Source organism: Marmota marmota, unplaced genomic scaffold (genome assembly GCF_001458135.2).
Source record: "Marmota marmota marmota unplaced genomic scaffold, marMar, whole genome shotgun sequence".
Taxonomy (NCBI): domain Eukaryota; kingdom Metazoa; phylum Chordata; class Mammalia; order Rodentia; family Sciuridae; genus Marmota; species Marmota marmota.
In genome coordinates, this window is record NW_026000026.1 from 29264703 (window position 1) to 29275841 (window position 11139).

At 51.0% G+C, this 11139-nt stretch overlaps 1 protein-coding gene across 1 annotated transcript; it reads right to left on the reverse strand.

Moving 5' to 3' along the window:
• Positions 1-6461: 6461 nt before the first annotated feature.
• Positions 6462-10839, reverse strand: Gfra4 (GDNF family receptor alpha 4). The gene is made up of 7 exons (XM_048810560.1): positions 10785-10839; positions 8508-8853; positions 8294-8403; positions 8066-8200; positions 7332-7423; positions 7078-7164; positions 6462-6882 (listed from the first exon to the last, which is right to left on the reverse strand). The coding sequence occupies exons 1-7, from the start codon at positions 10837-10839 to the stop codon at positions 6760-6762; spliced, it is 948 nt and encodes a 315-aa protein (XP_048666517.1). The 3' UTR covers positions 6462-6759.
• Positions 10840-11139: the final 300 nt, after the last annotated feature.

An 11139-nucleotide genomic window follows, 5' to 3' on the forward strand; every position in this document is an offset into this window, starting at 1 on the left:
GGAAGAGTTGAGTTCTGGAGAAATTAACCAGTTTATAAGCAGGATGTAAAAGAGGTAGAGAGCACTGAAGTCCAGGGCCTTACAGTGCAGGAAAAGCCAACTGCTAGTCTCCAAACAGCTGAGCAACAAAGTTCATGAGACTTAGTTGAACACAGTGTCTAGGCCTTGTGGTGAAAAGTAGATGGAGGCCATAGTCTCCCCAGCATAAGCCTGCTAACCCTCAGGCCAACATTTTGAGGGAGAGATAGGTGAATAAGGAAGCTCAATGGTAGAGCATTTGCCTTGCATGCCTGAGGCCCTGGGTTTTCTTCCCAGCACTGAAAAAACAAACAAAACCCCCCACATCTAGTAAGTTTAAGAAACCATTAGTATAGTCTTTAAAACAAAAACAAAACCCTGTGACTATTGAGGAAATCTTAAAATCACTGTTAAGATAGGAAGACAATTGTGAAAGTTGGATACAGGGAGGGCTTACAACTCAATGCCATCCTAAATGTGGCCCAGAGAGCAGAACTGGGCCTGAGCAAGGACTTACCCCCACCCAAGGGCAGGATCCAGAAGGATCTGAAAGGTGCTGCAGACCAGTGATTGCTCTGTCAGCCACCCTCCTTCCTGCCTGAGGTAGTTTATGAGGGTGCCCTGCCTCCTCAGTCCTACCTGTTGGGAAGTGAAATGGATAAGTTGTTAGTTAATGAGAGAGACTGCATCACCTTTAGGTCTGGATGGGATGGGACCTTGTCCCTCTAGGAGGGGTGCCTGTGTTCATGGTGAGGCAGGAACAATAAAATGAGTTTTGATGACAGAATAGCAAACTGCACCAGAGACTGGCTAGATGCTACCACCCCATTTCCTCTTCTTGTGACCCCAGCTTCACTTGTGCTGCCCAGGCCCCTGGCATCTGGGTGTGGCCAGGTGAAAAGTCTATGCCAATGATGTGTTCACTTCCTTGTCAGGGCTCTTCAGAATGTATCTCTTTCATTATCAATATCAAGGGCTCATGTGGAAGATGGAAGGAGTCCTCAAGACTTTGTGGAATGGCACTATCAACTAAAAGTAGTGGAATCAGTTATCTTTTTTTCCCTACCCATTTTAGTTAATTATTCCTCTAGATTTATTCATCAAGTCATTGAATTTTTTTATATACTGAGCACAAAGGGCCAGATATTTTGCACTGAACAAAATGGACTGCCGCAGTCTGGCTGGGCACAATCAGGAGCCACTTGTCAAAAGAAACTAACTTTATTTTTAGAACCACACACGCCAAACAAAACAGCCTCTCAGAAAAACCCTCAGAGCCTCAACTGCCACCACTGGCTTTCCACAAGCCTCTCTCTCCCACACAAGCTTCTCTCCCCCTCCCACAATCCTCCTGCTCTTGAGGCCGATTGGCTGGGTCACGTGGGCGGAGCCAAAAAAGTCCCCCAATGAGCAGCTCCGTGGTCTGAAAGGGCAGGGAAACAGCCCAATGAGCATCACCGCAGAGGAGCCAATCAGCTAGATGTTGCTGGGGCCGCTGTGAGCCAATCATCAGCCGGCAGCTGGAAGTTTGCTGGGGCCCCTTCGGCTGTGGCTCTCAACAATGGACAAACTCCCTGTCCTTGAAGAGTTTAGATTCTAGTGGGGCAGATGATGATAAACAAAATGTCAAATGAAACCAGCTCAAGAAGCTGAGGCAGGAGGATCTTGAGTTCAAAGCCATCCTCAGCAAAAGCAAGGCACTAAGCAACTCAGCGAGGCCCTGACTCTAAATAAAATACATAACAGGGCTGGGGATGAGGCTCAGTGGTCGAGTGCCACTGAGTTCAATCCCCAGTACCCTCCCCACGCAAAAAAAAAAGAAAGTCAAATGATAAGTTCTGTGAAAAGAGGTAAAAGGAGGGTTGGTATAGAAAGTGCTGGGGGAATTACTACTTAACATACTGTGGCTGGGGAGGGCCATTCAGATAAGGTGACAGCTGAGCAGAGAGCTGAATGGAGGAAGTGGGAGTACAGATGTTTGATAGAAGAGCATTCCAAACAGGGAGCAGCAGGTGCAGGGGCCTTGAGTGGCAGCATGCCTCGTGGGTCCAGGTACTCACCAGGCAGCTGCCCCTAGGGGACTTTTTAGATATAGGTGGTGGTTTTGACTTGCTGACAAGGAAAGTACCAGTGTAATTTAGTGGGCAGGCTGTGATGGGTGTGAGACTCTCCCATGTAACAAGGAATTGACCCACTCACCTCTTGCCCAACTTTCAAATGTCTTGCTGGCTATTTGTGAAGATGAAAAAATATCTATTTCTAATTATTTTAGAAACAGATAAATACACCTATACACAAAGTATTTGAGGGCTGGTTTAATCTGCAGTTTTTGAGAAAAACAACTAAACTACTTATAAATCAAGAGAATACTGAAGTTTGTTTTCTTAAAAGCTTTACCAAGAGCTGATCATTATTCTTGGAAAATAGAATAGCAATGGCATTTTGACTCCACATCCCCACACAGATGCACAGGTCACATCTGAACACATACCTCATAGCCATATATTAGGAGCTATGTAACATGCCTGGTAAGATTTCCTTCTTCTCTTTGTCCCCGACACAAGAAAAGGGTTAGACCAGATGATCCCAGTGACTTAAGTGTGCTGACTTGGCTGTGCTGCAGGGCCATTTGTAAGCCTTTCCTGCTCTTTGCTTAATTCCTGTCCTTATCTCCAGTCCCTTGAATTTGTGTGTTTTATATTTTTATGTGGATACTCATCCTAATTTTTCTCTCTGTATCTTCTGCCTTTGTCTGGAGGCTCACTTGGGTGTGGACTGACATGTCTCTGGCAGAACAGTCACACAAGACCTCCTTCATTGCAGACCTTTGCAGGCCAGTAAAGTGGGGCCCTGTCCCTGCCACATTTATGGGCATGCCAAGTTTTATGGCAAGCTGCTGTCTACATGGGGGACCACTCAGGAAGTCCTGCACGGTCTCTGACCTGGTCTTCTGGAAATTTCATTGGCCAGTGTTCACGCTTCCTGCAAAAAATGTGAGCTTGGCCTGGCCTGACTCCCCTGGGGAGGAGTGGCAGTGAGTGGTTTCCACATGAACTGTGCACTTAGATGCTGGGCTTCAAGCCAGAAAGGCATTCATGAGGCATGAAGTTTCCACCAACAAATCCACAGAGCTTCCAGCACCTGCCTTTCTGCCTCAGCCCCAGCTCCAGTCACCTGCTGGCTGGGGAATCAATATTGGCAACAGGTAATAGAGACCCAGTTCCTGGGGGCGGGTGTGCAGATATAGTCCCTAGTCAGGACTTCAGTCTCTGACAGTATGTACATGACAGTGACAGCTGCCTGGCAGGACATGGTGGCTCACATGTGGGGTGGGGGCCGCTGCTGGAATCAGCCTTGAGGTTTTGAGCCAAACTTAATACCAGTGCACAAACCAGAACCTTTTTAGGTAGAAGTAACAAAATCCAAACTCTAACAAGTTTAGGCAACTTTACTGGTTTCCTGAGGGCAACTGTAACAAATTACCACAGTTTTGATGACTTAAAACAATGGATATTTATTCTCAACAATTCTGGAGGTCAGACATCTGAAACTGAGGTATTGGCAGGAACTTGCTCCTTCTGGAGGCTCTGGGGAGAATCCATGCCTTGCCTCTAGGTTCTGGTGCTCCTGACATCCATGGGCTTGTGGCTGCATCCCTCTGACCTCTGCATGGCTTCACCTTGCCTGTTCCTCTGTCTGTATCTAGTCCCTCTCTGCATGGCTGTTAGGAGAGGTGGAATAGCATGTAGTGCCTACTAGGCTGGTCCAGGATAAGACCCTCCTCTCAAGATCCATAACTTAATCACATCTTTTGCCATATAAGGTTAAACACTCTTTTGCCTCTCTGGTGACATTTGCAGGTTTTTGGGGAGTAGGACATGGGCACCTTTGGGACCGGTGGCAGCAATGGAACACTTTTACAATTTTCAAATAGGTTCTATTTGCTTCATCTGCCCAATTGTTTGGATGGTATATGCCTATGCTTTCCTATACAGTATTTTACTTTTATTTGGAGTCATTTCTACTCTTTTAAAATGTCTACGTTTTACTCCAAGTTGAAAATGGGGCAGGGTTTCACACACCTTCACATAAGGAAATCATTAGCAGATGTTTAATTCTTCATTTGGGCCACCGTGTGATTGCAGTGAACAGAGCAGGGTGATGCTTTCACGATCCCATCCCCCAACACACCCTGTCTCCCCAATCCAGGTACAGGTATCCATTCTCATGCAGGTGTGTGGAAAGGGAGAATTCCCTCCTCTTCTCCTTTTTGTTTGTGTGTTCTGCCGCAGTCCGGCTGCAGCAAAATAACCGGGGGGTGACGAACAACTTGTGTAGATTGATACAGCAGGAGTGGAAGCCGTTTATTGTAGGACAAGAGCGGTATTTATACATTCCACACAGCTTATCTTAATTAGCATAAACTAGATACATCAGTCAACCAATAAGGAATCTCCACACGTAATGGCTTGCTGGTGTTACTTCACAAACCATTCCCTCTGGCATTTTGCCAGGCGCCATCCAGACTTGTTTACAGACTCTAACATTTTCCAGGCGCCATCCTGACTTGTTTACAGACTCTAACAGTGTTCTGTACTGGGAATTGACCATTGAATCCAGGGATGCTCTACCATTATGTTATATCCCTAGCCCTTTTTATTTTTCACTTCTGTGACAGGGTCTCACTAAGTTGCTGAACCTGGCCTAGAACTTGCAGTCCTCCAGCCTCAGCCTCCCAATTATAGCTGTGCACCACTGCACCCAACTCCCTCTTCTTTATGAGGGGAGAACAGGTTGAACTCAGCTTTGCTCTGCCCAACACCTTCTGTTTATTTAAAAATCAAGATGACCCTAGGCTAATATCATGCTCCAGGCCATAGAAAGAAACCCACAACTCATGCTTGGTCCATCAAAGTGCTGCCTGGGACAGCCCATGAATGCTGGGAAAAGGGTACTTTTCTCTGTAGGGACTGCTAGTAAACCTGGGACACTGGAATCCTACCTACCTCTTGGCAAGGGCCTGTCTGATGGCAGAGGAAAGCCACCAGGAAGACTGACCGAGGCAATATAATTTAAACCTGGAGACAGCTGTGCCTAAAGCCTGGGTTGCTCAGGCACATGCTCAAACCACTTTGAATTAATGTTATAATCAGGAGCATCCTGGCTGAAGCTGGGAGCTGAATGACAGTCTCAGCAAGCAGCCTGGGGGTTTGGTTTGAGTTGCAATGTGCACACCCATTCCCAGAGCTGCTGTTTTGGCCTGGACAGCCCTAGGCCTAAGTTTTGGTATGGTCTGTACTTAACCACTGCATCTTTCGTCAGGCTCTCCAGGAGCTAAGCCCAAGACCAGGATTCTCACACAATGAAGCCCTAGGGGAACCTGTAAATGAGGGAGGCAGGAGGGCAGGGGCAGGAGCTGAGCCAGGAGGTGGTTTCAGCAGACAGAATTGTCCCACCCTGAGGCAGGCAGGCCAGGCCCTTATACCTCTGCCTCAGTCGGTGCTGGACTGTAGCTACCTCAGGAGCAGCATATAACCTAACAAGTGTTTCTGGGCAGTGATTCTCTAGAGAAGGAGACAGCTGTGAGTTGGGTAAGCAACACCATCATCATAGCTGGGCATGTGTTGCCCAGGCCCAGGAGGTCTCTGAGCAAGGCACCAACGGCCTCCACTTCAGCACAAGGATCCTTTTGGAAGGTATATGCCTATGCTTTCCTATACAGTATTCAATTTTTATTTGGAGTTTTCAGAAGGATCCCAGAAGGGGCAGCCTGGTAACCCTTTCCTCGTCAGGAGTCTCCAAGCTTCCCAGGAAGAAGGAAACAGGCAGAGGATTAGTACCCAAACCCTTGTGTTGTACACAGCCCTCCCCAAACTCCTTTGCAGAATGCAAATTTTTTTTTCAGTGCTGGGTATGGAACTAATATAATTCCCACCCCTCTTCCAAATACTGGGGATTGAACTCAGAGGCGTTCTTCCACTGAGCTATATCTCCATGTCTTTTTACTTATGTATTTATTTAGAGACAGTGTCTTGTTAAGTTGCCGGAGCTGGCCTCAAATTTGCAATCCTCCTGCCTCAGCCTCCCAAGTCACTGGGATTACAGGCATGCCTCACCATGCCCAGCCCAGGACTGCAATTTAACATTGTTTGTAGCATTTGTGGGTCACACTAGTTTAAAGTGTGTCATCTGGCCACCCCAGATGTAAGGGAAGTTGGAAAATATAGTTTCCTTATCTGAAAACTAGCAGAAAAGGGACAAAAGCAAAAAAGTCCCTGACTATAGGGCCTGAGAGTTAATTTATTTCAGCATCTGTAGGTAGCCTGATAGGGCCCAGAGAAGTTCTGGGGACATCTGAAGTCACATAGGACAGGAGGGGCACACCCCACAGCAAACTGGTCTCCAGGCTCCCGAGGACACACACAACATGAAAACAACGTCAGTCTCAGTGCATGTGGGTTTATTGAGCACAGCACTATTCCTAGTGCTGGGGAAACCATGGGGGAAAATGGATGACCAAGTGCCAGTTCAAAGCAGGGGCAGGGTAGGGACTGGATTCTTTCACTCCAGGGGGTGCCCACCAAGCAGCATATCATGGAAAGGAATCACTCTGCCAACATTAGTTCTGGGGTGCAGTTTTTGCCTAACTGGGAGGGTGCCCTCAAAGGCTGCAGTGCTAGAGGGAGTGTATTTCCATGCATTCCTTAGGGTGCTACCTGCTTGGGAGGCTGACACAGTTTCTTAGAGTTCCAGGAGTCCAGATGGTAATCTTGGGATGCTAGTGAGGCCTCTGCAAAGGTGACCCTCTCCTGTGCCTCCCCAGTGAGAGAATCCAGTTGTCTCAAGGTCTATGAAGAAAGGGACCTACAACCAAGATGACTATTGATAGAAAACCAGGGTTTTTGCTGTCAGGCCCCCAGTCTCCAACCCTCACTCCAGGGCATGGGCACACAGGTGTCCAGATGGGCAAAGGGCAGGTGGGAGGGCTAGCCAGTCACTTTTCAGGGGACAATAAACCAGAGACATGGTCCTGAACCCCAGGCAGTAATGTGTAGTCACCTTGTGGTCCAAGGTCTGCTGTCTTAGAGCAAGGACTGGAGAGCCAGAACAGGGAGTATGGACTGCAAGGAACTCCCTTCCAGGGGCCTGTCAGCGGAGGACACCTTAGGAGTTGGAGCAGAGTGAGGACTGGAGATAGGCGCCTGGCATTGCTTTCTACCTGCACCCCATCCCCAAGCCAATCAGGCTTCCATCTCTGCAGGTCTGGGTGGGAAATCTCAGAAAGCGGCAGTGCAGGAACTGACTGCACCTACCTGTAAGAGGCGCTGCCCAGGGTTGTGGTGGGAATCCAGCTGGTCCTGCAGGATTGAGGGCCATTGGCTGTCAAAGGATTGTATGGCACCATCTATGGAGGAAGGGGTCCAGGGTGAGCTTGACTGGGAACCCCAAGCACAGCAAGTTCCCCTGGCATCTTCAAGGAATGGCTTCTGGGACAAATGGGAGGTGCATGCTAAGGAATAACAAAATAAGGACGACTGTTCCCAGAGTGACTCACTACTCTAGTCTTCCATCCCGATAGGAGGTGACAATTATACCCCCATTTTACAGATGAACATAAAAAGGCTTACAGGAATTAACAAACTTTCAGCTAGAAAGTGGCAGAGTCAGGTTTCAAACTCAGGATCCCTAACTCTCAGACCATTAAGACATTAGGACCCCATGAGAGGAGCTCACCAGAGGAGGGAGGTAGCACATAAGAAAGTGCTGGAAGTAGAAGTCTCCCCTTGGTCAATCCCAGGCCCTGAGCAACTTGTTTTAACTCTTGCCCCCTCCCGACCTTAGGGACCTCTGCCTTGACACTACTAGGATTCTGTGACCTGGTCTCCAGAGACAGCGGGGCACGTTTCCCACAGGGGTACGATGACAGATAGCAGAGGAGGGAATGTGCTTGAGTGGCTGCCTCAAGAAGCCTCAGTTTCCTTCCCTCTAAAAGAGACTCTGCCAGCCAGGCGGTCACCCGGGCTCTCGCGCCATCCCTGCCCCTCACCCAAGCAGCGGTTCCTTGTAAAGAGCCCCCGGAAGGCTTCGCACTCCTCATGCCGGTTTCCGCTGGCTCTGCAGTCGCACCAGGGAGCCACCCGCGCGCTCGTGTTGTCCACGTAGTTGGGGGTGATCGCGGTGCCTGGGGGATCCCAAAGGAGGGGTCATCGGCCCACACTGGCAGAGGCATCTTCTGGAGAGCCCCGGCCGACGCCCGGATCCCAACCATGCGTACCCACCAGGCCCGCGTAGGTGCGCAGGCAACGGGGGCCCTGGTCCCGCAGGCAACGGTCTTGGGAGCTGGGGGTCGACGCGCAAGAGGCCTGAAAGGCGAGGAGCCGGGGCCTGCGCGGGGTGGGGCGGAAGGGAGGTGAGCTGGCAAGAGGATCCGCCCTGCTCAGCCCAGGAGACCCGCCCAACCCATCCCAAGTCAACCCCGCCCCGCGCACCTGCAGACCAGGCTCTTCTCGCAAGCGTCCAAGGCTTCAAGGCAGGAGGGCGGCTCATGGCCCAGCCCCGAGAAGGCGCAGGCGGGCACGAAGGTTTGGCGCCGTCGCTCGGCGCACGCGGGGCTCGTACATGGACAGAAGAGCAGCGCGTGGGTGAGCGCCTGAGGACCGAGGGAAAAGAAGCGGCGCAGGGCGCGGTGGCAGCGGGAGCGGGGGCAGCTCCCGTGTGCTACCTGACCCAGACACTGAGCCACGTACTTGGTGCGCAGCCGCTGGCACAGCGCGTTGGCTGTACACGCCTCTGCAGCGTCCACGCAGCGGTTCCCCCCAGCGGAGCTTGCAGACCCTGGTGGAGGTGGGGGCAAGCTTCAGTTCTCTGTGCACCCTACGTGCACTTTTCACCCCGCCACATCCCCGGAATTTGTGGGATGCTCAAGACCCAAGCGGGGACAGAGAGAGGACCAAAAGTGCGGCTGATTGGTACCGGCCGGACCTCGTTCACGGAATGGGCAGCGGCAGGTTCTGCGAGCCTTTGCAACAAGTTAGGGATAGATGGGATGCCTGGAGGCTGGTCCGCACCCTCCTCAGAAGCTAAGGCCCATAACTCCCCAAGTACCCCCGCACCCACAACTGCAGCACTTATCTAGAGATGAATCCACTTGACGCTTCCCACCCTCACGGGCCCTCCCTAATGGGGAATCAGTGAAGCTTCCTGAAGACCTGGCTAATAGCGACTTATCCGAAATGACACTGAGGACAGTGGCCGCTCATCCTTTCTTTTTGGCACAATAGAGCGCCTGAACTTTCCTCTTCTTCCACTCTTTCCCCACATGGAGACTCTTTGGTTCTATAGGTTTCTAGTTCTCCCTCTTTCCTAACCACCTACTGCACCTCCTCATGTCCTCTGTGGCAGAAGGTGTCATCCCTCCCTAGTCCTTCCAGATGTGCCCTCAGGGGGTCTAACTTATCCTGCCCAATCTGGACTCTGGCTTCCCCAGCCTCTCCACCAGCCAGGCAAAAGGATTCCCTGAAAAGACTCAGGCCATTGGAGAAACCGCTTAGACCTGGCTGCTGGGTGTGATTTCAGAGAAGTCTCTGATGGCAAGCTACAGGACCTTGTCATCAGGGGTTTCCATGAAGGTATGACCTGGTAACAGGTGATACCCTGCTTGAAGCAGAGAGGGCTTCTGCCACAGTAGAATCAAACAGATGGAGTAGACAGAGAGCAAGCTGTGCTCACATGTGCCATCCATCACCTGTGAATCCAGGCAAGCCATGGTATCCTGAAGTTAGGATTTGGCAGATCCATCCTAGGACTTGAATCATTGAAACCAAGCTGACTCTTTCCCCTTTCCCAGCCCTTTGCTGAAACCATTCCCCAGTCTGAATATAAAGGGCCTAACCTGGCCCCTCATCTGTCTTGCTATGTGTGACTTGCTGGGCGGGGGGCATGCTGACTCAGGGCTGGGAGCAGGGCCACTCTCTGGCACTTGCCACCTCTTTCTTCCTAGATTGTGGATTGGATGGCTTGGATCATGGTGATTCTTGCTGTGGCTTCAGGCTTGAAGGACAGACTCTGAAGGCTTGGAATAAGTACACTAGTGCAGGGGGCAGATGGGAGAGGGCCCTCTTCCCCGCCCCACCCAGAGGCCCAGAGGCCCAGAGCAGCCTGCTCTCCTGCTTTGCTGGGTACATGCCCAGGCCTCAGCCATGCACAACAGCACCTAGTGCCATCTGAGGTCTTGTAACCACCTGTTCCTTTGCTTACCTTTCTGGGAGCACCCTTACCTCCTCTCCACTCTCAAAACAGCACACCTCAGCTTCAAGATATCCCGTGCCTTAAACCTTTACCAGACCCCATTCTTCACACCACACCAAGCCCCAGAAAGTCACCCCTCCTTTGTGTGGAGAAGGGCTAGTTAGAGGGTGCAGCAGATGAAAGGCAGTGAGTCACTGAAGATGCCGGGCAATGAGCCAAGACTAGGAACGGAGCACTGGGCTGGGGCAGAAAGACAGCTGGGGGAGGGGAGGCAATAGGAAAGGAAAGCACCTGGGGCAGAGGTACCAAGATGGGACTTAGGAGGTGGGTGTTTTTCAGCTAGGTCCAAAGATTGTGTACATAGCATGCGTAGCAGGGCAGACTGCTAGGCTTTTCTCTGGCTCCCCTTTGTGTGTTCCAGCTTTTCCTGGAATCTTTCTCTCACCCTTCAGACCTGCCTCTGAGAAGCAGGACAGAAGGCCAGGGCTCAGGATCCAAGGGAGGAGACAGGTGCTCACCCAGTAGTAGTAGTAGCAGCAGCAGCAGCAGCACAGGCCCCAAGCAGTGTGCCATGCTTGACCATGAACAGAGAAGGACCGCTCCAGGCAGAGTCCCAGCTGGGCAGTGCCCCTAAGCAGAAAAGCCGCAGACACGCAAATGTGAGCTCTGACCCATTCGCTCTGCTCCCTTTGGGAGGAGCCTTTGCAGAGGGAATGATCCTCCGCCCTCTCTGTCCCCACCAACAGGCTGCCTCTCCAGGTGTATCCAGAGACATGAAATCCAACACCTGAATATGACAGACCCATTGCACTAGTGCCCCTGTACCCTCAAAGCAACACCCACACAACCCAAGGAGACTCTGCTAAACTTAAC

Coding starts and splice junctions, on each gene's coding strand:
- Gfra4 (XM_048810560.1), bottom strand. CDS start 10,839: ATGGCACACTGCTTGGGGCCTGTGCTGCTGCTGCTGCTGCTACTACTA. Junction 8,201..8,293: donor CACCTACGCGGGCCTGGTGG/GTACGCATGGTT, acceptor GGGATCCCCCAG/GCACCGCGATCACCCCCAAC. Junction 6,883..7,077: donor AGCAGACCTTGGACCACAAG/GTGACTACACAT, acceptor TCTTGGTTGTAG/GTCCCTTTCTTCATAGACCT.